General features: G+C 46.6%; 1 protein-coding gene across 1 annotated transcript in view; it reads right to left on the bottom strand.

The window, feature by feature from the left end:
* The window catches only part of LOC147624474 (chitin elicitor receptor kinase 1-like), a 124,418-nt gene that overhangs the window by 55,515 nt on the left and 45,369 nt on the right, over nucleotides 1–23,534 (bottom strand). Inside the window, exons 4-5 of the mRNA XM_086819475.1 lie at nucleotides 21,084–21,265; nucleotides 20,883–20,972 (exon numbers count right to left, since the gene is read on the bottom strand). Coding sequence (XP_086675601.1) covers nucleotides 20,883–20,972; nucleotides 21,084–21,265 — 272 coding nt within the window. The remainder of the gene's footprint in view (nucleotides 1–20,882; nucleotides 20,973–21,083; nucleotides 21,266–23,534) is intronic.

The following is a 23,534-nucleotide window of genomic DNA, read 5'->3' as shown; positions in this document are numbered from 1 at the left end:
ATTTTCCAGTATTTTCTACTCAGTATCATCTCGGAGTCTTACATATGTTCTTATAACTGTAGGACAATCAGTTTATTGTACTTTTTAGTCTCATTTAGTTGTTCTCTTTGATGAGACACCAACTTCAGATGTACTCTCAGTTTTGGTCTCATAGGCCACTATGGCCTCTTAGAGACGTTAATATATCATTTCATTTCATTTCTCTCTCTCTCTCTCTCAGATATATATGATGCTTACCTTTGTTGCTGGAGTTTTCCTCCCATATGTTATCCATTAGGAGCTCCTAGTACCTTACTTTTCCTCATACTTGTTTCAGTTTCAGTTAGTTGTTTAGTTGTTTTTAGCTTTTCTTACACAGACATTGTATCAGATCCACCAATTGTTGTAACCTTTTTGGTCTCATAGGTCATTTTGGCCTTCTGAAGACGTTAATATATCATTTCATTTCTCTCTCTCAGGCCTCAAGCCTCTTGAGTCTTCCAACTTCCAACCCTCTAGGCTCTAGGCCTCTCTCTCTCTCTCTCTCTCTCTCTCTCTCTCTCTCTCTCTCTCTCTCTCTCTCTCATTCCTCAAGGCTCAAGAGTCAAGCCATCTTCAACCATGGCATCCTCCTCACGTGCCGGGCTTCCCGTAGAAGGACAACGAGATGGACATGGTGGGAGGAGGTTAACTACACCCCATCCGCTCATGGAGGCGGTTCTCGGCCATAGGCATGCAAGCTTTGCCCGTACCGGTGAACGGGTGGCACCGACAAAGTGCGAGCCCACCTCTTGCATGAGAGTGAGGGGGCCAAGCGGCAAAAGGACACCACGAGTGGCCGTGGATCCCGCGACGATGGAGAGAGGAACTGAAGCCTCTACAATGGAGTCGTGGTGGATCAAGATCATGCACACCATCACCTTCACCATCAAGTCGGAATGTTACTCCATCCACGACGCCGGCACCCTCCATCTCCATGGCCTCTCAACCATTACGTGGCCCACGACGACAATCTACACTTGGGGAGAATTGGAACCCCAAGTTGAAGGAGGAGGTGGATATGGCGGTGGCCCGCTTCTTCTTCCACGACCACATTGTCTTTCAAGCGGCTAGGTAAGTGCAATTGATCATTGCCAATTCATCATTCATGTTTTCATCATCCTAGTCCCCTTCTCATTAGTAAGGTGGAATTCCTACTACTTGCATGCAGCAACTTATGTGGTGGACCCGGAATTCCAAGGCAACAAGCAGGAGAGCGACCGGGAGATGAGTGCTCCATGGAGGATCATCTTGGATCGTCTTGTGCCTGATGCATCGGTTAGGCGCAAGATCAGGGACCAGCTTTCGATGTACAGGTCATTTCATGGCTCCTATGGCTGTCATGCTGCACAGGTTGACCGCTCCAAAGTTGGTGTTGCTCTATGGTGGGAGGACTTTGGTTCGGATGGACCAGAGCTACAACAGCTTGCCATCCGCATACTTAGCCAAGCCGTCAGCTCCTCTTGCTTGGAGCAACTTTGGAGTACCTACAACCACATTGCCTCTAGGAAGAGGAACTGACTTGGGGTAAAGTGTGCCAATAACCTTGTCTTCGTCAGCGCGAACTTGCGAATGCTTTGCAAGAGCGTGACCAAGAAGGCAGATCCCTTCACCGAGTGGGAGATGAGTCAAAAAGAAAAGCAACAAGAGGATGAGGTGCAAGAGCAGCATGTTAGTGAGGATGAGACTGAGGATGAGCTTGATGCTTCTTTGGCACAAGCTACCCATGACCATGAGGCGAGCACTTCACGTGGATGATCATTCATGGATCATGATTCATGGCCTTACTACTTAGCTCTAGCCTCTAGCCTCTAGACTTTAGCACTTTTTTGTCATTGACTCATTTGAGTCCGTCCATGTATTCTGCCTACGTAAGGCTTAGTCCTGACTCTTGAGTCAGGACTCATTTTGTATCTACTTAATTATTAATACAATCAACCGTGAACGCCTTCACTCTTTGATTGGCATATTTTGTTAATATGACTCAAAAGCTTACCATTTTAGTGTAAATTTGTGCTCATTTTGATGTACTTCCAAAGTAGAATAAGTGTAGAGTAGAAAAACTTTTAAAAAAAGTATTTTTTGAGTGTCGTTTTCTCCCCTGTCCCCATTCCCTACTTATGGCCGTCCCCGTCCTCGTCCCCCGTCCCTTGTGACTATGCCTCCAAGGCTGGCCAAGACCTGTGCACTTGCTGCTTGACTTCCCTATAGGTTGTCCACATGTCCTTATAGATGTACTCCCACCACTTGCATTGCAACTATCCTCATCTGCACGTTGTCCACATAAAGTTCCCTTTCATAAAAGGAAAAGATCCAAGCAAAGCACATCGAAGGTACCCAAGATCCCTAACACTACGAGACCACTTTGCATTCAGTGCGAAGGCTCACACTCCACCTTCACCACATCAACACAAAGACTTGCAAAGAAACTACGGATGACCAATTGCTCCCTCATCAAGCACTTCCCATTTGTCCAACTGTTCCTGAAGAAACAATGCAAGCCTTTGAGTGCTGTCACCATGTGGCCACCCAATTGGTCCACCCATGCTTTCTAATGTATGTACATTGGATTGGCATCCACGGCAATTACATATGCGGGAATTAATGTACCTCATGTGATACTGGGGACTTGGCTTTCTGCTGGGACTTGTGCCTGTGTGTACAAGCCCAGAAATGCTTGGAGGATTGGTGTTCCATTGGGTCTGGTGCCTCGTATACTTGCCTGGAGCACGTCTATCTTTGATATAGTTTCATGAACAGGGATTGTCTATACTTGAGCCTCATGTGTTTTCATGCATGCCTAACCGATGTGTAGTTCCGAGTAAGGGAATGCCTGCCCGTGAACCGTGCATGTGAAACTGTCTGCTGACACGGTTATATGGCATGTGACAGGTGGTAAGTATTGGTCATAAACCTAGCCTTAAGAATTAGCACTAATTTATAAATGAGCGTGTCACACTTTATTAAGTTTTAGGCAACCAAAACGCCCTATGTTCGTACACACTGATGTCCCAAGGTGGAAAAACCAAATGCCCACCACCCAAACCTTATTCCCTTTGTACAAAGGGAGCAACCAGCCATGTGTCTACTCTAGCTTACACCACAAGGCACTTGTCCTCTCTGCTTGACACCTAGCATGGACATCTCACCTGTAATATGCGAAAGCTTCGGAGAAGGATCGGTACTTCAAAACTCAGAAATCAGCACTCTTTTCGCTACGGAATTAACGCACAAACTGAAAAGAGATGTGCAGAAAATAGAGAGAGAAGGGGGAGATGGAGAGGACACAGTATTGGGTCCCAATTACCCTCTGTAGGGCCCCCATCACGGATGGTGTATTTGCTTTATTAGAATGATGTAAATCTGAAAACAAATACAAAAAACTTGACCTTTTCTTGGCTGGAAAATCCTGCCCTTGACCTTCAGAAGTCCACCCCTTTGCTTGGCATTCTCCTTGGCTTGACTGGCCCTTGATTGGCTTGAGCACTTGGTGAAAACTGAGATGAATGATGGGATTATGGCCTCCACTATTTATACTCCTCCTCAGGAGCAGTCGGCCAGCTGAAAATCAGGCTATGTCCCGCGACTGGTGGAAATTCAGCAATAAATGCTGAATTAAATCTCAAAAAATACTGCCTTTTTTTCCTAACAGGCTGAAAGTGATGCGCCTGCTTCTGATTGGCTGGACACCACTTTTGTCCACAATTCCAAGGCTGGGCAGCCTGTATGGGCTGCCCAATACATGCCCTACAACCATCTAAAGGCTGTATGCTCCTGAAAATAGCTTTATCTTTGCCCTAGGGCTGTCCCACAGCCCTTCCATGGCTGGTGGGTCCAGCCTGGGCCTTCCTGGCCCTCATGGGGATGGTTTCACACCATTCCCATGCCCATACTAATCTCCGGGGTAGCCCTATGGGCTGGCCCCTTGTCCTAAACATAATCTACTCAGTGATCTGGCATCCGGTACCATACCAGATACACAGAACCACTCACATCATTCTAGAGGGAGACTCACAGCGCGGACTGGCACTGTTTCATGTGCAAGACAGTGCACACCTGACCTTAGACTCCTGTGCAGGACAATGCACACCTGACCTCGGACATCTGAGATGGATCCCTAGCTGACTCGTCCCGGACTGGGCTCACATGGGACCAGTTCACCATCCCAGGTCCTGCACCTTCTGTACAAAAATGTCTACGTGGCATCCAAGTGCGGGATGCACGTGACATCCCCTTCTGCTTAACTTGACGGAAGCTGCATAGCCTCCAAATAATCCGTCAATAATGCCAGATAGTCTTTGAAAAATTCTTTGTCGAGCCATATCACTTCATGAGTTCCTCGGTCCTGAAACTTCGTGAGGAACTGTCCTAGTCTTCGGCCTGAGCCATGCTTGAAACGGTGCAGAAGGATCTGTTCTGGAATCATTACTTCTGCTTCATCAACAATGTCTGCTTCGTCTTTGACCTCTGAAGGGGATGGACCTGCATATGGCTTTAACCAACTGACATGAAATACATCGTGCATAGTCCAACTCGGAGGTAGCTTTAACTGCATAGACACCTCATTAATCTTTTTCCGGATGGGAAATGGTCCGAAGCTCCTGAAAGACAACTTTGGGCATCGCTTGCCCACCTGCTTCAATCTTTGCTTCATAATCCGAAGATACACCCAATCCCCTTCCGAAAACTTCATGTCCCTTCGGTCTTTATTGGCCTGTCGAGTGTAGGCCTCTTGCGCTTTAGCCAATCTGTCTTTAACGGACTCTAGGATCTCCTGGTAAGACTCCGTCACTCTGTTCGCCTCCAGTACTGAAGACGAAGTCCTGGTTAACAACGACTGGAAAGGCCTTCCAAACGCTGCCTCATATGGAGTCCTACCAATAGCTGAAGAAAAAGAGTCATTCAAAACAGCTTGAACTAAAGGCAAAAATGATTCCCACTTACCTTGCTGATCGTGGACATAACACTTCAGCACATCAAAGGCCAACTGGTTGTATATCTCTGTCTGGCCATCTATCTGTGGGTGGAATGCACTCGAAAAATTCAACTTAGCACCAAAATTATCAAACAATGCCCTCCAAAAATGACTGGTAAACTTGGCATCTCGATCTGACACTATGGTTCTAGGAATCCCGCCAATCGGGTACCAATGCCGAATGAATAGCTGGGCAACATCCTCGGCGGTCACATTGGCCCTGCAAGGAATAAGCATAACAAATTTGCTGAACCTATCAACAATAGTTAAACACTGCGTATTACGCTTACTCGGACTGGGAGGCAGATTTGTGACAAAGTCCATCGAAATGTCCTGGAAAGGACCCTCAGGAATTGGCAAAGGCTGTAACAACCCTATCTTCTTTCCACGAGGAGCTTTCACCTTTTGACAAATGTCACAGCGTTGTACATATGTAAACACATCACGGCTCATCTTTGGCCAATAGTATTGCCGTTCTAATTTCTCCATAGTCGAATTCATGCCCCTATGACCACCTGTAATGGCGTCATAGGCATCATGGAGAAGAGCTGCCCGAAATGATTTCGTGACACATAGTCGGTCTTTGTAGAAAAACCAACCATCGCGTATCAGAAAATGGCATGGTCCTGAGGCATCCAATGCCTGTTCCCATTGAGTACCGAATTCCTCGGAATCCGCGTACGTGTGCTTCATGTTTTCTAGTCCTGTACCAACAAGGTCAAGTCTAGTGGTCTGAATCGCAGATACTTGTCCCTTCCTGCTCAAAGCATCGGCCACTGGATTGGCCTTTCCTGGAAGGTACTCAATCATACCACCGAACTGCTGGAATATCTGACTCCAGCGGTGTTGTCGATCACTCCACTGTGCACTTGGCATCGTCCTTATCCAGCGCAATGCCTGATTGCCAGTGCGAACCTCGAAGTCACGGCCATACAGGAAATGTTTCCAATGTTTCAAGGCCTGTATAACTGCTAGGAGTTCACGATCATAGACTGAGTAGTTCTTTTCGGCGGGCAGTAACTTACGAGACATGTAAGCTACCGGATGACCATGTTGTTGTAATACACCTCCAATTGCGATGTTACTCGCATCGGTGATCACTTGAAATGGTTCGTCCCACGAGGCAAGGGCTAAACAAGGCACTTCTGACAAAGCCACCTTGAGGTTCTGGAATGCCTCCAATGCTCGTGGAGTCATTCGAATCTTTTGCCTTCTTGTTTTCACTCCCTTTAGCAGATCGGTGAGGTCTGCCGAGAGGTCGGAAAACTTGTCAATGTGGGTGGAATATGCCTGGCATATACCCACAAATGATCTAATGTCATAAGCTGTCTGTGGTACTTCCCAGTTAACAATCTCGGCCACTTTAGCCGGATCCAGTCGAATGCCTTCAGCACTAATTATATATCCCAAGTAATGTACCTAGAACAGATAAAATTCTGACTTCTTTTCATTGACGTAGAGCTCGTTGCTTTCCAACAACTTAAGGACTTTCTCCACATCAATGTCATGCTGCTCAACTGTAGCTGAAAATATGAGTATGTCGTCCAAAAATATGAACACACACTCTCCAATCAACTCCCGGAAAACACGCATCATCATGCGGTTAAATGTAGCTGGGGCATTCATCAAACCAAATGGCATGACCACAAATTCATAGTGGGCCCGTTCTATACGGAAGGCTGTTTTGGGGATGTCCCCCTCTACAATCCGTACCTAGTGGTACCCACTCTTTAAATCCAATTTAGAGAACAACTTAGCTCCATTCAGCCTCTCGAGAATATAGTCAATTCGAGGCATCGGCAATCTGCTCTTGATAGTCAGCTTGTTGAGTGCACGATAATCGACACACAACCGAGAAGACCCATCTTTCTTCTTGACAAACAAGATCGGCGCTGCAAATGGCGACACGCTGGGGCGGATAAAGCCAGCTTGCAACAATTCTTGGAGTTGGCGGTCCAACTCCGATTCCATTGCCTTAGAAAGGCAATACGAAAACTTGCTCGGGGGTTCCGAGCCTGGAGGAGGTCAATCTTGTGATCCTCCGGTTTGGACAGGGGGGAACTGGGGAGGGAGACTGTCCCGAAGAAAAATCTTCTAGAACTTTTCATGGAGAACCGAGTACTTCTCGGAAGCACTGGCCACCGTCTGGGCTGTCTGGATGTAAATCATCGCACACTGTGCGCCTTTCCTGACTGCTCGCTTAGCCTGCAAGTGGCTTATGAGCGGAAAGTTTGGAATACCTGGCTCACACTTAATGGTCACCGGGGTGTTTGACACATTCCGATCGATCTGGAACGTGTGCTTGTCCCACTTGACATCAGGAAGAAACTTGTGAAACCACTCGATACCCAAAATTATGTCTGCTCCTACAAGAGGGGCAACCATAAAGTCACGCACAAACTCTATGCCCTGAATCACTAACTTAGCACCTAGAGCTTCATACTTGACGCTCGTTGTCATACCTGTGCTAAAACCCTCAACCTGTTTGTCCACCGGAGTCAGCTCGAAACGGGCACGCCTAGCGGCCTGTTCCGTGACCACATCCTCCATGCTGCCGCTGTCAAACAAGACAACGACTCTCTGGCCACCTATGTAGCCAAAGGACTTGAGCAATACGTTGCGCTCATACTCCTGGTAATGGGCGCCCTTCTGCTTATCTTCGAGCTCCCGGCTAATAATTGCTCCAACTAAAGTACCAGGGGTTGAAGAACTAGGGGTAGCCGCTGGGGTCTGTGTAGGAGTTATGCTCACCACGGAAGCTGTGGAGGCGGCGGCGGCCTTTGGAGGCTTCTTCGGACAATCCCGAGAAGTATGTCCTTTTGTGTGACAAAAGAAACATCTACCCTCCTTCTTGTACTGAGAAAGCTCCTCAGCACTCAACTTGCCACCTATCTTGCCTGCCTCCGCTTTCTGGTCTGGAGTAAGCTTAGACGCATTGTTCGAGTTCTTGGAGCCAGAGGCTCCCGGGCTCTGTCTTGGGGAAGACCCCGTCTGGTTTTGGCTTTTGCCCCCCGAGGCGTTAGCCTTGGGAGAAGCCGGCTGGGAAGTCTTCGGCTTGCCACCATTGTGTTTCATTTCTGCACTCTGCGCAAGCGAGAGTGCGTCCTATAAGGTGGCTGGCCTAAACATACGCACCTCCCATTGGATTTGCGTGTCCAGGCCATACAAAAACTGCCCTTTCTTGTCCGAATCAGATAAGCCTAATTGTAGACACAAGGTCGAAATTTTATTGGTAAACTGAAGGACTGGTTGCGCATTCTGACGCGCTCCCCTGAACTCTTCTTTGAGTCGCTCAAGGTAGTGGGGTGGTAGAAACTGCTGCTTAAGGTCGCGGACGAACTCGTCCCACACATAAGCTGCCATACCTGCTCTGGTGTGGGCATGAGCCCACTGAGTCCACCAAGGAATGGCCTCACCTTCCAAGTACCAACTAGCTAAGATCACTTTGTCAGTATCTATTTTCCTAACTGCGGCAAAGTAAGCTTCAAATTGATGTAACCATGAATAAAGAGTTGTGGGATCGAGTTTACCATTATACTTACTGAAATTCATTTTCTCGCGAAAATGATTCGAGGGCGCCGCCGGTGTCAATCTGGTGTCCAAAGCTTTGAGGTAACGCTCGTGTTCCATGCGTCGCATGGCGTCGTCTTCTCGTTGTCGGATCTCCAATGCACACATCTGCATCTCAAGCAAGGAGCTTGGTTGCGGCTGTGACCTAGCGAGAGGGTCCCTGTGACGAGGATCTGGTATCTGGGATACGGAAGGAGAGGGAGGAGAGGAAGGAGGAGATGGAAAACGCGACGCTGGAGAGTGAGAACGCTCCTCCAGAGCCAAGATCCGCGCCTTCTGCTCATCCAACTTGGCTGTCTGGTCTGCGATTGCTCGCATCATCTGCTGGAACATGTCTGTGACACTCAAGCCGGGTGCCCTAGCTAGGTTGCCTGGTGCACTCTGGTCCCATGGTTCTGGTTCTCTCTCGTCGCCGAAACTCGCCATAGCGGGAAAATGCAATTCCTTTCCGGAACGCAACCTGACCATCCACTATCTGTGTGGGAGACTTCCGGAGGCTTTCGGAGGCTAAAAACCAACCGTCCTTCGAGGGACAGGAGTCACTCCGAAAGGAGTGGTCCACCGGTGTCTAAAAACCAACCCCACGAGCGAAAAAAATTTCTGGTTTTCTTTGCTGAATCTTTGTCCTTGTAGTAGGGTCTGATACCACTGTAATATGCGGAAGCTTCGGAGAAGGATCGGTACTCAAAAATCAGAAATCAGAAATCAGCACTCTTTTCGCGACGGAATTAATGCACAAACTGAAAAGAGATGTGCAGAAAATAGAGAGAGAAGGGGGAGATGGAGAGGACACAGTATTGGGTCCCAATTACCCTCTGTAGGGCCCCCACCACGGATGGTGTATTTGCTTTATTAGAATGATGTAAATCTGAAAACAAATACAGAAGAAAACTTGACCTTTTCTTGGCTGGAAAATCCTGCCCTTGACCTTCAGAAGTCCACCCCTTTGCTTGGCAATCTCCGTGGCTTGACTGGCCCCTGATTGGCTTGAGCACTTGGTGAAAACTGAGATGAATGATGGGATTATGGCCTCCACTATTTATACTCCTCCTCAGGAGCAGTCGGCCAGCTGAAAATCAGGCTATGTCCCACGACTGGTGGAAATTCAGCAATAAATGCTGAATTAAATCTCAAAAAATACTGCCTTTTTTTCCTAACAGGCTGAAAGTGATGCGACTGCTTTTGATTGGCTGGACACCACTTTTGTCCACAATCCCAAGGCTGGGCAGCCTGTATGGGCTGCCCAATACATGCCCTACAGCCATCTAAAGGCTGTATGCTCCTGAAAATAGCTTTATCTTTGCCCTAGGGCTGTCCCACAGCCCTTCCATGGCTGGTGGGTCCAGCCTGGGCCTTCCTGGCCCTCATGGGGATGGTTTCACACCATTCCCATGCCCATACTAATCTCCGGGGTAGCCCTATGGGCTGGCCCCTTGTTCTAAACATAATCTACTCAGTGATCTGGCATCCGGTACCATACCAGATACACAGAACCACTGACATCATTCTAGAGGGAGACTCACAGCGCGGACTGGCACTGTTTCATGTGCAGGACATTGCACACTTGACCTTAGACTCCTGTGCAGGACAATGCACACCTGACCTTGGACATCTGAGATGGATCCCTGGCTGACTCGTCCCGGACTGGGCTCACATGGGACCAGTTCACCATCCCAGGTCCTGCACCTTCTGTACAGAAATGTCTACGCGGCATCCAAGTGCGGGATGCACGTGACATCACCATATCTCTCTTCCCTCTCTCTCTAGAAGTAGGCGCCCCCTTCATGAGGCCTATTTGGCTGTATTTTCTACACTTTCTCCTTCCCAACTCCATATCCAAGCTTGCTAGTGTGCTTTCCAAGCTCCAAGAGTGTTTCCAGGTGGTGTTCACTCTCCCACACACTCCCAATGACTGAAATTCAGCAAAATAACTCTTATTTTTGTTGTCATTTCTGGTCTTTTTGCTGAAAACCCTAATTCCAGCCCTCCTTTTTCAAGTTGAACCGACAAATCGAAGATTTCAACACTCCAAGCACTTCCATCGCGAAGACTTCCGCTGTTATCGACTCTACTTGCAATTGGTAAGCTTTGATGCTTAAATATGGATGCAAGTGGCTAGAGGAAGGAACCGGACTCCATGGTCACATATCCTGTGTAGTGTTCTCTTGTCCTACGTGCTCTCTTGTAGATTGTTGTTACCATGTGTTGCTGGAACAATAGAGAGCAGATGGTAGGGAACATGGGCACTTGAGAGGGTAGTGTTAGTTGCAAGTCTACACCGACAACCACATTGTTTGCAATATTGTATTTATATGCATTGGTATGGAAATCTGGTCAAAAATGCCCATGACACTATGTACTTGATTCTCCCAAGATCAATGTACTTTATTTGAGGGAGAGGTCGGCCATTCCGGCTCATTGTGCGTCTCTTGTTAATTCAACAAATTACTTCTTTTATTGAGCATGTTGTCCATTAAATCTTGGTGTATTTAAGTGTATTGACTAGCATTGTGTTCAACCTAGTTACAAGTGCCCATGGGAAGAACACTCCAAAGAATGGCCTAGCAAAACTCCACTATCCAAACTTCAATCACTAATGCATCGGCTCATATGGATCACAAGAACTGCTTGCACTAACTCCAATGCACCCTAAAGGAAGAAAGTAGATCAAAGAACAATACTCCCTAGAAGAGCTGCACCAAATTAGTATCCATCAGTATTGCTCGACAACTATATGTCTAGACCGCCGATGACCTGTGAAACATACTCCAAGTATAATACATCTACTAATACACCGAAGCAAAAACTCTGGTTGTTGTCAATACAGTCTCCAATAAATATGTGCACTATGTAGAAGTCATCCATACAGTCTCCAATAAATATGTGCACTATTTCTTTTTGGAAAAAAAAAAAGTGCACTATGTAGACTCGTCGACTCGCATATCTTCCCGAGATTAGGACAAATCCGGTGACATGTCCTCCTATGGTGCCTCCATAACAGAAGATACTCCTCCCAACACAAACGGCAGGTGAGAAGAGTCCTATGCTAGCTCAGAAACTGAAACAACTTCCACTAAAGCCGAAGATTATTCACCTAGTGCAAACGGCAACTATGAAGCCTACCCCTTAGAAACCTGGTTGTTCTCTATTGTAGTCTGATGCAATGAAGCACCCAAGGTGTGTGCTAAACCCAAGAAATTTAAAAAGACAAAACATGCATTCATGCATCTCCTTCACACTCATTTTCTGGTTCTAAAGAAGTCTTTCCCTCAAACTGCTACCCCAACTAGAATATCCTATTGTCCAAGATCTGGCTCTGCTACCTCCTATAGAGAAAACTCCTAATCTAAACTCCAACCACTGAAACTCTGCATATGGACCATCATCCTTGGCTTCTTGAAGCCCCACATATGCATGCCAATGAAGGAATCAAACACAATCCCACAACTTCCCAAAACTCTTGCATCAACGTTGTAACCGCCAGCACCTCTAGGCACTAGTATGTTCACACCAACATTTCCCTGCATGCTAGGGGCAAATGCTTGGTCCTCCCTATGGACACCTCCCTGTGGAACATAATCCAAATAATACACCCTGTGATATAACAAAAGAAACATTCCATCCTCTGTGTCTCTCATGAAACCTCATCATCTTCTGGCAGGACCTCCAGTGCAGTAACATGGCCTATTGTGGTGCCATCTGTGAAGACTCTTCAACCAACCCTTTCGATCGCTTTGAAGAATCCTCTTAGGAAGCTTGTTTCTTAGCCAACTACTTCATGATAGAAATCCTGCAATTCCTTGAACCAATCTTCATACCCTTACTTGTACTTTTGGGCTATGGCTACCCACTCCTCGGAAATTGGCAAGGTCTACCTCGCTCGCCCACTAGAAGGGGCATTACCTGTAGTGGTCAAAAACGTTTCTCATGTATGACCATTCATACCTTTATATGGATGATGATGACGGTCTCGAGAGCTTCGACGCCTGCTCTCTTCATGCTCTTCCATGTTGTAGCCATGGCCATGATGCCTCTCTTCGTCGCCTGCTCTCTTCACGCTCTTCCATGTTGTAGCCATGGCGATGATGCCTCTCTAGACTATAATCATTGCACCACCTACCCTCACAACGTCACTCTGGATTGTCTTGCATGACAATATGGAGAAGAATCCTCACGATGATGAGCATGGAGATCTTGCGAGCGTCCCTCATTTGGCAACTTTGGTGTTGACTTTTTGTATCCATGTGAACAACTAGTAACCAGTGATCACAGACTGATGGCAAGGGCTGCAGCCCTTCGTGACACTAAGGAAGGGCGGGTGGGACTAGAAGCGTCCTTTTTTCCCAAACCGGAGAAAGAGAACTCAAATAGTGAAACTAGTCTACCCTAACCATGCAGCCAACACATGGGTTTGAGAGTAGAGAGCAGTGGAATCAACTTTGTGTTATGTACAAGAAAGAAGTGTTACAACTAGAATTAAGTACAAGAGATGACTAAGAATGAAGACGTCAGTTCTCAGCTTGTGCTCTGCTGTACATCCCCTTGGTCAGAGAAACGCCCTGTAGACACCTAGCGCAAAGAAGTATACATATGATTTTTCCCATTTTCCCAAGCATCTAATATTATATATATATATATATATATATATATATATATATATATATATATATATATATATATATATATATATATATATATATAGCCAATTGAACTACAATCCCAAGAAGTAATTAGATTTTATATAGCGGCTGCTTCAAAGTCAACGATCTTTTTTTAGGTTTTTTTTTTTTAAAATTGATGAGAAGATGAAATAAATGTAGCAAAAATTCAAACCTAATCTTTAGGCATCTATCTAACTTATCTAAATCATAGATACAATGGTGGGGGGCGAGACTATCTCAATCCCATGAAACATAGGACATCGATGGAGATCCTTGCGCTATAACCACCCAGTGCTTGTTTCTATTACATATGAGGATTTGATCAAGACGATATTCTTTGAATATCTGCTTAACAAATCAATAAGTTAACCCAATAATTGGTTATATATATATATATATATACACACCATTAATGCTGGTCGGTCTGTTGACTACTGCCATGTGGCACCTGCGCTCACCAGAAATCTGCCTGACTGCCTGCACACACATCCCCACTGCTCCTTTTGGCTGTGCATACTGTCTGACTGCCCTCCAAGGCTGGCCACCCTGTGCGCCTGCTGCTCGACTGTGCCCGAAAGGCTGTCCACATGTGCCATAGGTGAGGTGTGCGCATACTGCCTGACTGCCCTCCAAGGCTGGCCAACCTGTGTGCCTGCTGCTCAACTGTGCCCGAAAGGCTGTCCATCTGTGCCATAGGTGAGGTGTGTCACAGTAATACACAAACTAAGAACCAGTAACGCTAAGGACCATGAGGACTTAACAAACTAGGCATTTTCTCATGCATGTGATACTCTAGCCCCCCTCCTTGCAGATATGCTTAACATGACTCTTTGCCAAAGATTCCCCCTTCTTGGTTTAGTAACACCAATGCCCCAATCCACACGACCAGGGACCCGTTGGACCCTAACAACTACCACCCCATCATGATAGGCCATCCATTGCCCAGAATATACAGATCAATATTGGAATCCAAAATCGGTTCTCTAGCAGAGAGGCAGAGCTACAAGGCCAGGGGCAAGCACTCTTTCGGAGGACCAACTCTATAGTGGATCATATCTTCACATTGAGAGGCATCATTGAGGAAGCTAGGTTGAGCAAGCGGCAAGGTTGTTGTTGCTTTGTGAACTTCTGCAAAGCATTTGTTGATACTGTCCCACTGACACATCTCTTTGGAAGTCTTTAGGAATTGGCCCTCCCATTGGAGATGTTATGGGGAGTCATGGCACTATAAATCGGTCACATGGAAAGTCCGAGCACCACAAGACATGTCTGCAAAGACTACCAGCACAATTGAGGTAAAACAGGGATGTCCTCTCTCTCTCACACTCTTTGGCCTATACATAGACAAAATCTCTAACTTTATCGACTGATTTTGCGGCCGAAGCTCCCCACTAGCGGACGCATTGGTCAATTTCTGCTATATGCAGAGAACACAGTGCTGATATCAAATTTAGCAGAGGGACTACAGAGACACATGGCAGCACGACAGATTTTTTGTGACCTGCAGGGCTTCACAGTGAACTTTGGCAAGATCAACGCCATGATCATTGACACCTTACAACAGGGGCATTCAGACAACACATCACAAATGCAGGAGATGATGTAGAGATCTTGGCCACAACAGCTATGGTTCGTTGTGTGTCTATGGAGGCCTTTTCTCCATCTCGGAGGGGGGGAGAGAAAGAAAGATATATTAAGCGTCTACTAAAGACCCAATGGGCCTATGAGACCAAAGTGGTACAATAATGTCCATGGCGTATCTCATCATGGAATGGAAAATAAAACAGAATGAAAACATAAATATAGCTATCTCACTGGGGTGATACAAAACTGTCCATGGAAACTCGTCATGGAATACTAAGAACATAAAAACATGGGAGCAATATCAGCTCCAAGTAGATGGTATACCACTCTCCAAAATGTCAAGCATGGGGTTGACGAGTATGGCCGAGAGCTCTCCCTCAGCTATGTCACGTGGAAAGGTAGCTCGATGGCAGTGGAGCATGTCCTGGATCTGGAGCTGATGAGGTGATCGTGGCTGACGGGGGGGTCGAGGGCATCAGGCATGCTGGAGTGCAGAGGCTTGGTCCGAGGTAACTCATCTAGGGCGAGGTAGGTCCAGAGCAGCTCGTGGAGGGTCCACAAGATCCACTATGTCGGTGTCCTCCACCTCCTGGGTCCGGAAGAAACTAGTGATGGTTGGTTGCCGAGGGAGGGGGCAGGGTGGCTGGGACCTGTGTCTCAAGAAGGTGTCCCTGTGTCTGCGGAGCTCAAGCAAGAAGAGGCCTAGGCAACGCTGGTCTTGGAAGTCAATGATCCTAGAGAGTGGACTGAACCCCTCACGAAATAGACAGTGAAACCTCCCACGGATCTCGTAGTATACTGGGCAACGGCATATGTAATGCTCCTCCGTCTCAACCTCTGTGTGGCATAGTCCGCAGATCCTCTCCTCTATGGGTGTCCGTACGAGCTTCCCGGCTCTGAAGATGCGCTCAGCTCTACCTGTCTCCACTCTGAGGCGGTGGGAAGAAACCCGTATCTGGCCAATCGCAATCCGCATGGCATGCGACATGTGAACACTCCAGTAGCCCGGCCGCTGGATGAATCCATCCTTACTGAGTGTGAGGAAGTGGTCTCTATAAAAGTGCATCTTCGTGGGGAGCTCCAGGGGTGTGATCCATGTGCAATGTGTGTAGAGGCTAAGAAGATCTGACCGGATAACCCGGTTGGTATCCTCGTGAGACATCCGGAAAAAAGGGGAGTCCAAACTGTATTGAAGGGGGGGTAGGCGGTCCATGGAGAGCCCCTATACTGAGAACCAAGTGGAAATTAGTGCATACCATACTACAGATTGCCCCTCAAGTGCTAACTGTCTGGAGGACTCCAGAGCAACCATCGCGTACCTGTGGGGATCCATGTGACTGATGCGATGAAGGTACGTGATTGTCTGGAAGAGTGCCTCCACTACCATCGGGGCTGCAGCAGACTCTGCCTGGATAATCTGGTGTGGGATTGATGGTTTGCTGCAGATCATACGGGAGAACATCATGACCTGGGGCCTCTAAACTCGCTGCCAATCCTCATTAGATAAATCTGGCCCCCAGAAAGCTGCTCCATACATCAAGGCTGGTGTGACGAGGGTGTCAAAAAGCCAGCCCTTCATCCTGGGCTCCTGAAAATGTGCCTGGAAGCACTGCCGCTCAAGTAAGTTCAAGGCTGCATATCCCCGCGTCACTCTAGCATATGCTGCGGGAAGCATGGTAAAGCGTGGGCCATTGAAAGTGACACCAAGGTAGACATAGGATGAGACAATCTCCACAGAATCCCCTCTATATGTGAAGCTCAATCTGGATGTGACGGGGCGAGAGGTATTGAAGACCATTACCTTGCTTTTACCAAGGTTAACAGAGAGGTCCCACTGAGTACAAAAGTCATGTAAGGCATCCAACTGTCTCTGAAGCCCTTCGGCTGAGTTTGAGAGGAGGACGATGTCATCTGCATAAAGTAGTATGGGGATCAATATACCTGCCAGTGTGGGACCAGCCCCGCCTAATCCATCAATGAAGCTCGAGATCTCCTCAATGTAGAGGCCGAAAAGAGTGGGTGATAGAGGGCAGCCCTATTTCACCCCAATGGTGCTGGAAATCTCCTGTGATGTACCTCCCGGGGCTCTCACTCGTCCGGTGACGGACTCATACAGGGCGATGTGTAACTTGATTGAACACAATGCTAATCAATACACTTAAATACATTAAGATTTGATGGACACTTGCTCAAATACAAGAAGTAAATTGCTGAATTGACAAGAGACACACAATGAGCCGGAACGGCCGAGAGAATCAAGTACATAGTGTCATGGGCATTTCTGACCAGATTTCCATACCAATGCATATGAATACAGTATTGCAAACAAGTCGTTGTCGATGTAGACTTGCAACCCACACTACCCTCTCAAGTGCCCATGTTCCCTACCATCCGCTCTCTATTGTTTCACCAACACGTGGTAGCAACAATCTGCAAGAGAGCACGTAGGACAAGAGAACACTACACAGAGTATGTGATCTTGTAATCCGGTTCCTCCCTCCTACTACTTGCTCCCATATTTAAGCATAAAAGCTTACCAATAGCAAATAGAGTCAATGACAGCGGAAGTCTTCGCGATGGAAGTGTTGAGATCTTTGATTTGTCGCCTTTAAGTCTTCAAGAGGATGAAGGGAACCTTGGGAAAGCGTCCCCTATGGTTCAACTTGAGAAAGGAAGGCTGAAAATAGGGTTTTCAGCAAAAAGACCAGAAATTACAGCAAAAATGAGAGCTGTTTTGTTGAATTTCAGTCATTGGGAGTGAGTAGGAGAGTGATTAGCATTTGGAAACACTCTTGGAAGCTTGGAAAACACCCTAGCAAGTTAAATATGGCTATGGAGAGCTTGGAAATGGAGAGAAATGGTGGAAAAACAGAGTTTTCAGCCTCCAAAAATCTTCATGAAGAGAAAACACGAATTTTCTCTTAATAAGTAAGTGAATTGGGGTCCAATCAGGTGAAGGGACATGGGGAGATGCCCATTTATGAGTAAAAGGGGAGGATCAGGTCTTGGACATTGAGTCTTGTCCGCCTCGGGTCTTCAGTGAGTGTGAACTTGGAAGCGGTCATAATTTAAAAGTGACTTTTGAACGCCCAAACATTAATGAACTGAAAACGCACTCACTTATAAATATTGGCTAAGTCCTAAAGGCTATTTGAGCCTAGATTGGGTAATACTTACCACCTGTTCACATGCCACACAACCATGTCAGCAGACAATTTCACACGCACGGTTCACGGGCGGACATCTCGTCATCATACCAATAGTTCTAGGGCATGGAACCGCAAGGTGGCTTGGCAGTAGACCGCCGCGTGCATATGAAAGAAGCTGTGGCGGATGTGTGGAGTATGGTGGTGAGTTGTGTTGTGAGGGTGGATACGGGGAAAGCAGGTTCCACATCCTGGTGTTGGCGATAAATGTGGTTGGAGTAAATAAGCTCAAGCTCGTGATCAAAGAGGACCTAAGTGTAATGTGAGATGGGGGGAAGGTGGTGGAGGGACGGGTGGTGTGCAGGTGAGAGTGAAAGAGAGGTAGGCATGGTCAGCTTCAAAAGGGGGTGGTAGAATGGAGAAGTCGGGGATAAGGTGTGCCAAAGCCAGAGATCCCATAAGGTAGTCCACAGTGCTAAGTGAGGGAAGGAGGTGAGGGCGCCGGAGGAGGGCCATCGGGACATCCCGTTATAGATAACGAGACCATGTGCAACTCCCAGCTCTAAGAAATATCTCCCGGACACCGTGACCTCCTCACAGTCCTGTGATGATCGCTGCAGCCCTGTGTCAGTGATGTCCAGCTCCTATAATCTGATAGGGTCGTCTAGATCGAGTAGTGGGACCTGCCGACTTCCCGTCCTGGCGTTGAAATCCCCAAGTGGGAGAACAAATACTTGTTCCTCCTGCACAAATCCACACACTACAGGTGAACAAAAGACAGTTTGTGCAACACACTAGTCCACGGGTGCAATCCAAGCGTCCCCCGATCCATGGGCCCCACATGCGATGAAATTCAGGCATTGTCAAAGCATAGAAAATAGTACACACAAATTAAAATAAATCATGCACACGATGTATGCATCTTAATACATATTTTGGAAGAAACCCCATCTAGTCGACTACATGTACTTGAAATCCTTACAGACTATGGCATTTGGCTCTGCCCATAGCCTCTTTCACATGCACCTTTCTCCAAGATGCAACTAGCACTCACTCAAGTGGCCATGTTCACATGCTCCTTCATGGTCAGGGTGTCCAAGATGCAATTGGCACTCTCTAGGGAAGCATGGCCAAGACATGTCCATGCATGTTAAAAACTTTAGTGATAATCCTTAAAAAATAGGAGGCAGTTACAGAACAACTGTAGAGAAAGAGGGAGAAAAAGAGAGTGTTGCACAACTCAAAGCAGGTTTGATTGATGAGTACAATGCATTTTTGTAGGTATAAAACCTTATCCTATCATACACACACAATAACACATATAAGAGCTGTATCACATGGATGAAGCTCCGAATATCCCAACAAACCCCCTCGGAGCAAAGATGGTGAGACCCAATATGAAAGAAAGACACTGCCTTCTAACCCCATCACATGTGTCGAAGCCAACTCATCATGCACACCTCCCATGTCATGATAGCCCTCCAATCACATAATGCAACTGAGGTAGCAAGGCCAGCACTTCAATCACCGCCTAGCTCCTAACTGGGATAAATGAGAAAAAGGATCCCTTTATAGTATCAAGGCCTTTGTTACACATAGGAAAGGAAAACACACACAACCATAGATACATTCAGATTTTCGGAAGACTACCCAGGGCAGAGAACTCTTATTAACTCACACATGCATATAGGCAGTTAGAATGCCCACTCATCGTCTACCTCATCGAGGGAGACTTGGGCTGTTGCTTCTGCAACTATCTCCTCCTCTTCAGCAAGTTCTTCTTCATCTTCACCAGGCAGATTTGCTCTTTATCCAGCTTTTTGAAGAAGCAGTAAGCCTCCTTATGCCCCATCCTCTTGCAGTACCTGCACTTTTATGCTCCTACAAAAGCTGTCATTGTCCAGGCTGCTGCTTGCTTGACTCTCTTTGTTTCTTCTATGTTTTTCAAGCAACAAGGCCACCATGTCTTCAAATGATATTGAATCTATGTGCATGACTTCAATGGTTTGCAGAAACCGGGTAACATCTTGCATACTTTTTGTGAGAACTGTCACCTTGTCCTCATCTTCAGGCTCACACTTAAGACTAGTGAGCTGTTGAACTAATGAGTAGAACTTGGCAAGGTGATCACTTAATTCTTCATTATCAAGCATTTTCAAATCATAGAGCTTCAACTTCAAGAAAACCCCAAAGGGTCCCCTGGCATAGGGTCTATGCCCTTGACAGATCCCCTAACCTTGTGGCATTGTGGATTTGGACCATTTGTGGACTTCTCAAATAAGAGATGTTTGGGACTCTTCAGACAAAGGGGAATTACAACTATGCGAGAGATCGGATGAGTGCATGTACCCTGGCTGTGCTCAGAGAGCTGAACGACGTGTTGTGCATCCCTTGTTCATGCCTAGGACAAAAGGTGGTATGTCTTCTTCCTCATATATCAAAGTTCTATAATTGTTTAGGGTTTAGGGTTTAGGGAGTTTATCCATTTGACCATAGAATTAGATTGAGGCTCGAATGATCAGATTAAAGAGAGAGCTGAGAGAAAAGAGAAGGGACACTTGAGGAAATGTGAGGGTGAAGAGACAATGAAAAAGAGAAGGCTGGGTGGAGATGATGCAAGCCAGGGATCAGGATTCACATAAGCTTCAAAGGCATGCCCTGCAAGCCAGAAGTGCATGGGATGCAGATGGAAGCGAGTGGAAAAGAAAACCTAGTGGCCACACTCAAAACAAAAACAGCCACTTTACCCTATTGCTAGCATATTGAACGCTGGTTACTATACGTTTCAAACTGTATTTTATGACATACATGCAAGTGGAACCAACTTCAAAGCTGCCAAAGAAGCTCATAGGTATAGTAGCTACACAGAGATTCTCCATCCCCCCCCCCCCCCACAACAAGAACACGCGCACATATGCACATGCTTACCAGATTTGTATGATGAACACGAGCAAGCACCTGTAGCTCAGCCATAAATTGCTTTGTTTCCTTGATATCCATCATTTTGATTGCCACTTTCTACATACATACATATGGGCACCCCACATTCATAACTTTAGTCCTAAAGAGGTCAAAGATAATGAAACCATGTTTTGCAGAAAGTATATGTAAAAGGTTTAGCAGCTATACTTTCTTGTTGATTTCACCATAGTAAACAGCACCGAATGCTCCAGCACCAATTTTCTTTGAAATATTAAAATTGTCAGTGATTTCTGCAAGTTTCTCATAAGTGAACTCAATGGGCTTGTCTGCAGAATATGTGAATGAAGTTGATACTGGACCTTCTGAGTAGAAGCTAACTTGTGATTGCCCTGGATTACAAGCAAAAACAGAATATCAACAATTTTCTCAACCCATGGTTCATTTTCCCCCACACAACACAGAATCCTACCATATCTATAGAGTGGAGAGGGTGGATAGACTCCAAAATATGGCACTGTCCTGTCTCATCCACATCAAGCCCTCCATCTCACATTGCATTATTACAGCTCAATTTGCAGTTCACCTTTTACATACAGAAGCTTTATTTCAGCTGATGACATATTTAAACAGAATACACACGAATGGCCTCATTCTCCTCCATGCAACTTGCTTTCTAGGATAAGCCATCTGTGCCACATGAGATCGTGCTAGCAGAGTTTGGAGCTGCCCCTTTGGTCATAGATGCCCTCTTTCAAACCATTACTTATATTCATCATGTATACAAACTTGACAGTGAGCAACTCCCAAGATTGGCCCTTGGGTCGTAGATGCAGTTACATCAGGAAGGACATAGAAAATCATGGTACTCTCACGTGGTTGAATTGTTTGATGGGCATGGCCTCCAGACGAGACGTACGTATATGCAGAGTATGCACCACTGGTGAGGTGGAGAACGAGGAGCACCATTGGTTTCGATGCCTACCCTACTATGTGTCAACGAGGCACCTCTCAGATTTCCATCCTAGATTTCTCAGTCAAAACCACCAATTATCATGGCCTGAGAGGAGAAACTGCAGGACCAGCCACGGCCAGGGAAGATATTATGGTTGCTTTGTGTTCTATTCTGGAGGAGGATGTCACCGTATGATCACATTGTCACCATCTAGCATCACATGAATACTTCTGCCTAAGCAGCTAGTTTTGCACAGTTTTTTCATTTCCATGCTCTAGTATTCATCATGGATACTGTCACGTGCACCATTGTCCTAGAGTGCCATGTGGTGGACATTCTCCAGCTTCTAGGACAGTTTGTCACCTTTTCTGATGGGCCAAGAGCATGTTGTAAGCCCTAGTCCAAGGGACAAGTCACCAGGCACCATCAAGGTTTAGTTTAGGGTCAGTGTCCGTCGTGCCTGTGGCACAAGTCTATGTAACCCTCTTTGCAAGTTGTATAATGTTGTACTAGACACCCGGACACTTATTAGACTATTTGGTTGGATGCTTGGGGAAGCCCAAGTGTGTGTCAAGTCCTTGTCCAAGTCCCGGGCAAATGTGTCATGTCAAAGTGTCAAAAGGCAGCCATTTATATGATTTAAAGCCTTAGTGTTTGGGGGGCCATGGGCCAACCAATGGGCACCCTTGGGTGTTGTAGCATACATCAAGCTAGAACCATGTGAATCAACGGGGCCTTCTTTATACCTGAGTTTAGTGAGTTTTTAGCAATCCTTTAAACAGAATACATGAACTGAAAGAGTAATCAAGGCAACACTAGATGGAGTCCCAATTACCTAGTGAACCCCCCCCCCCCCCCGCCCCCCCGCGAAGATTCTCCAGAAAACCTACTTTTTCCCTTCTTCCTCTTCCCGAAAATAAAGAGCGGAAGTTGGATTCTTTCCCTCCGCACGCATATGTGAATCTCCTGCATTAACCGGTTTGGATTAAACTGAAAACAAACTTTCTCGTCTCGAATAATTATTCGTACAATGCCACACGATACACCATAATTCATCGCGTTGAAAACCAGGCTGGCTGGCTAAAGTCACCTTCTATGTACCATTGGGTACCCACCCACACCCCCCCCCGGTGGGCGGCCCGCACGCCCTGCACAAGCATGCAAGCACGAGTATTTGCGTTATTTCTTCTGAAGAACTGAATACAAGCTGAACAAACTAACTGACTGTCTGCCAAAGGCAAAGTGACCAAACACTAGGCAAAACTGTGCATATGCTGTAGGCGATTGTGAAGCTATCTTCGGAGAGAATACACCGGCCCGAGACCGAGGGATGTTGCTCTAAGAGAACTCTGGCAAGAGGCGGAGCTTCGGATGCCTTGGGCTTGAGAGCACAAAGGATGCTGAAGTATGCAAAAGCAGGCTGCCTAAGCACACATGCTTGACTAAGGATGACTAAGGATGAACACTTCAGTTTTTATTGGATGATTTTGGACCATGGTAGAATCCACCTTTTTATATGTCCACGGAAGGCTGGTCGGCTGGCTTTACTGCTGTCGGCCTGTTTTGTCTGCCACGACTAAGATAAAATAAGTATTAAAATATTTAATGCTATCATGGGGTGTCTAGTTGTGGCCGACTGCTGCCCATGCCCCTATAAAGGCTGCCGACTGGGTCTAGTTGTTGGTTGATGGTGAGATTCACCCATA

The sequence above is a fragment of the Cibotium barometz genome, chromosome 25, assembly GCF_041138505.1.
Source record: "Cibotium barometz isolate CiBa-2024 chromosome 25, ASM4113850v1, whole genome shotgun sequence".
Taxonomy (NCBI): Eukaryota; Viridiplantae; Streptophyta; class Polypodiopsida; order Cyatheales; family Cibotiaceae; genus Cibotium; species Cibotium barometz.
The sequence above is the reverse complement of the archived record's forward strand: the minus strand, read 5'-3'. Positions and strand labels throughout refer to the sequence as shown.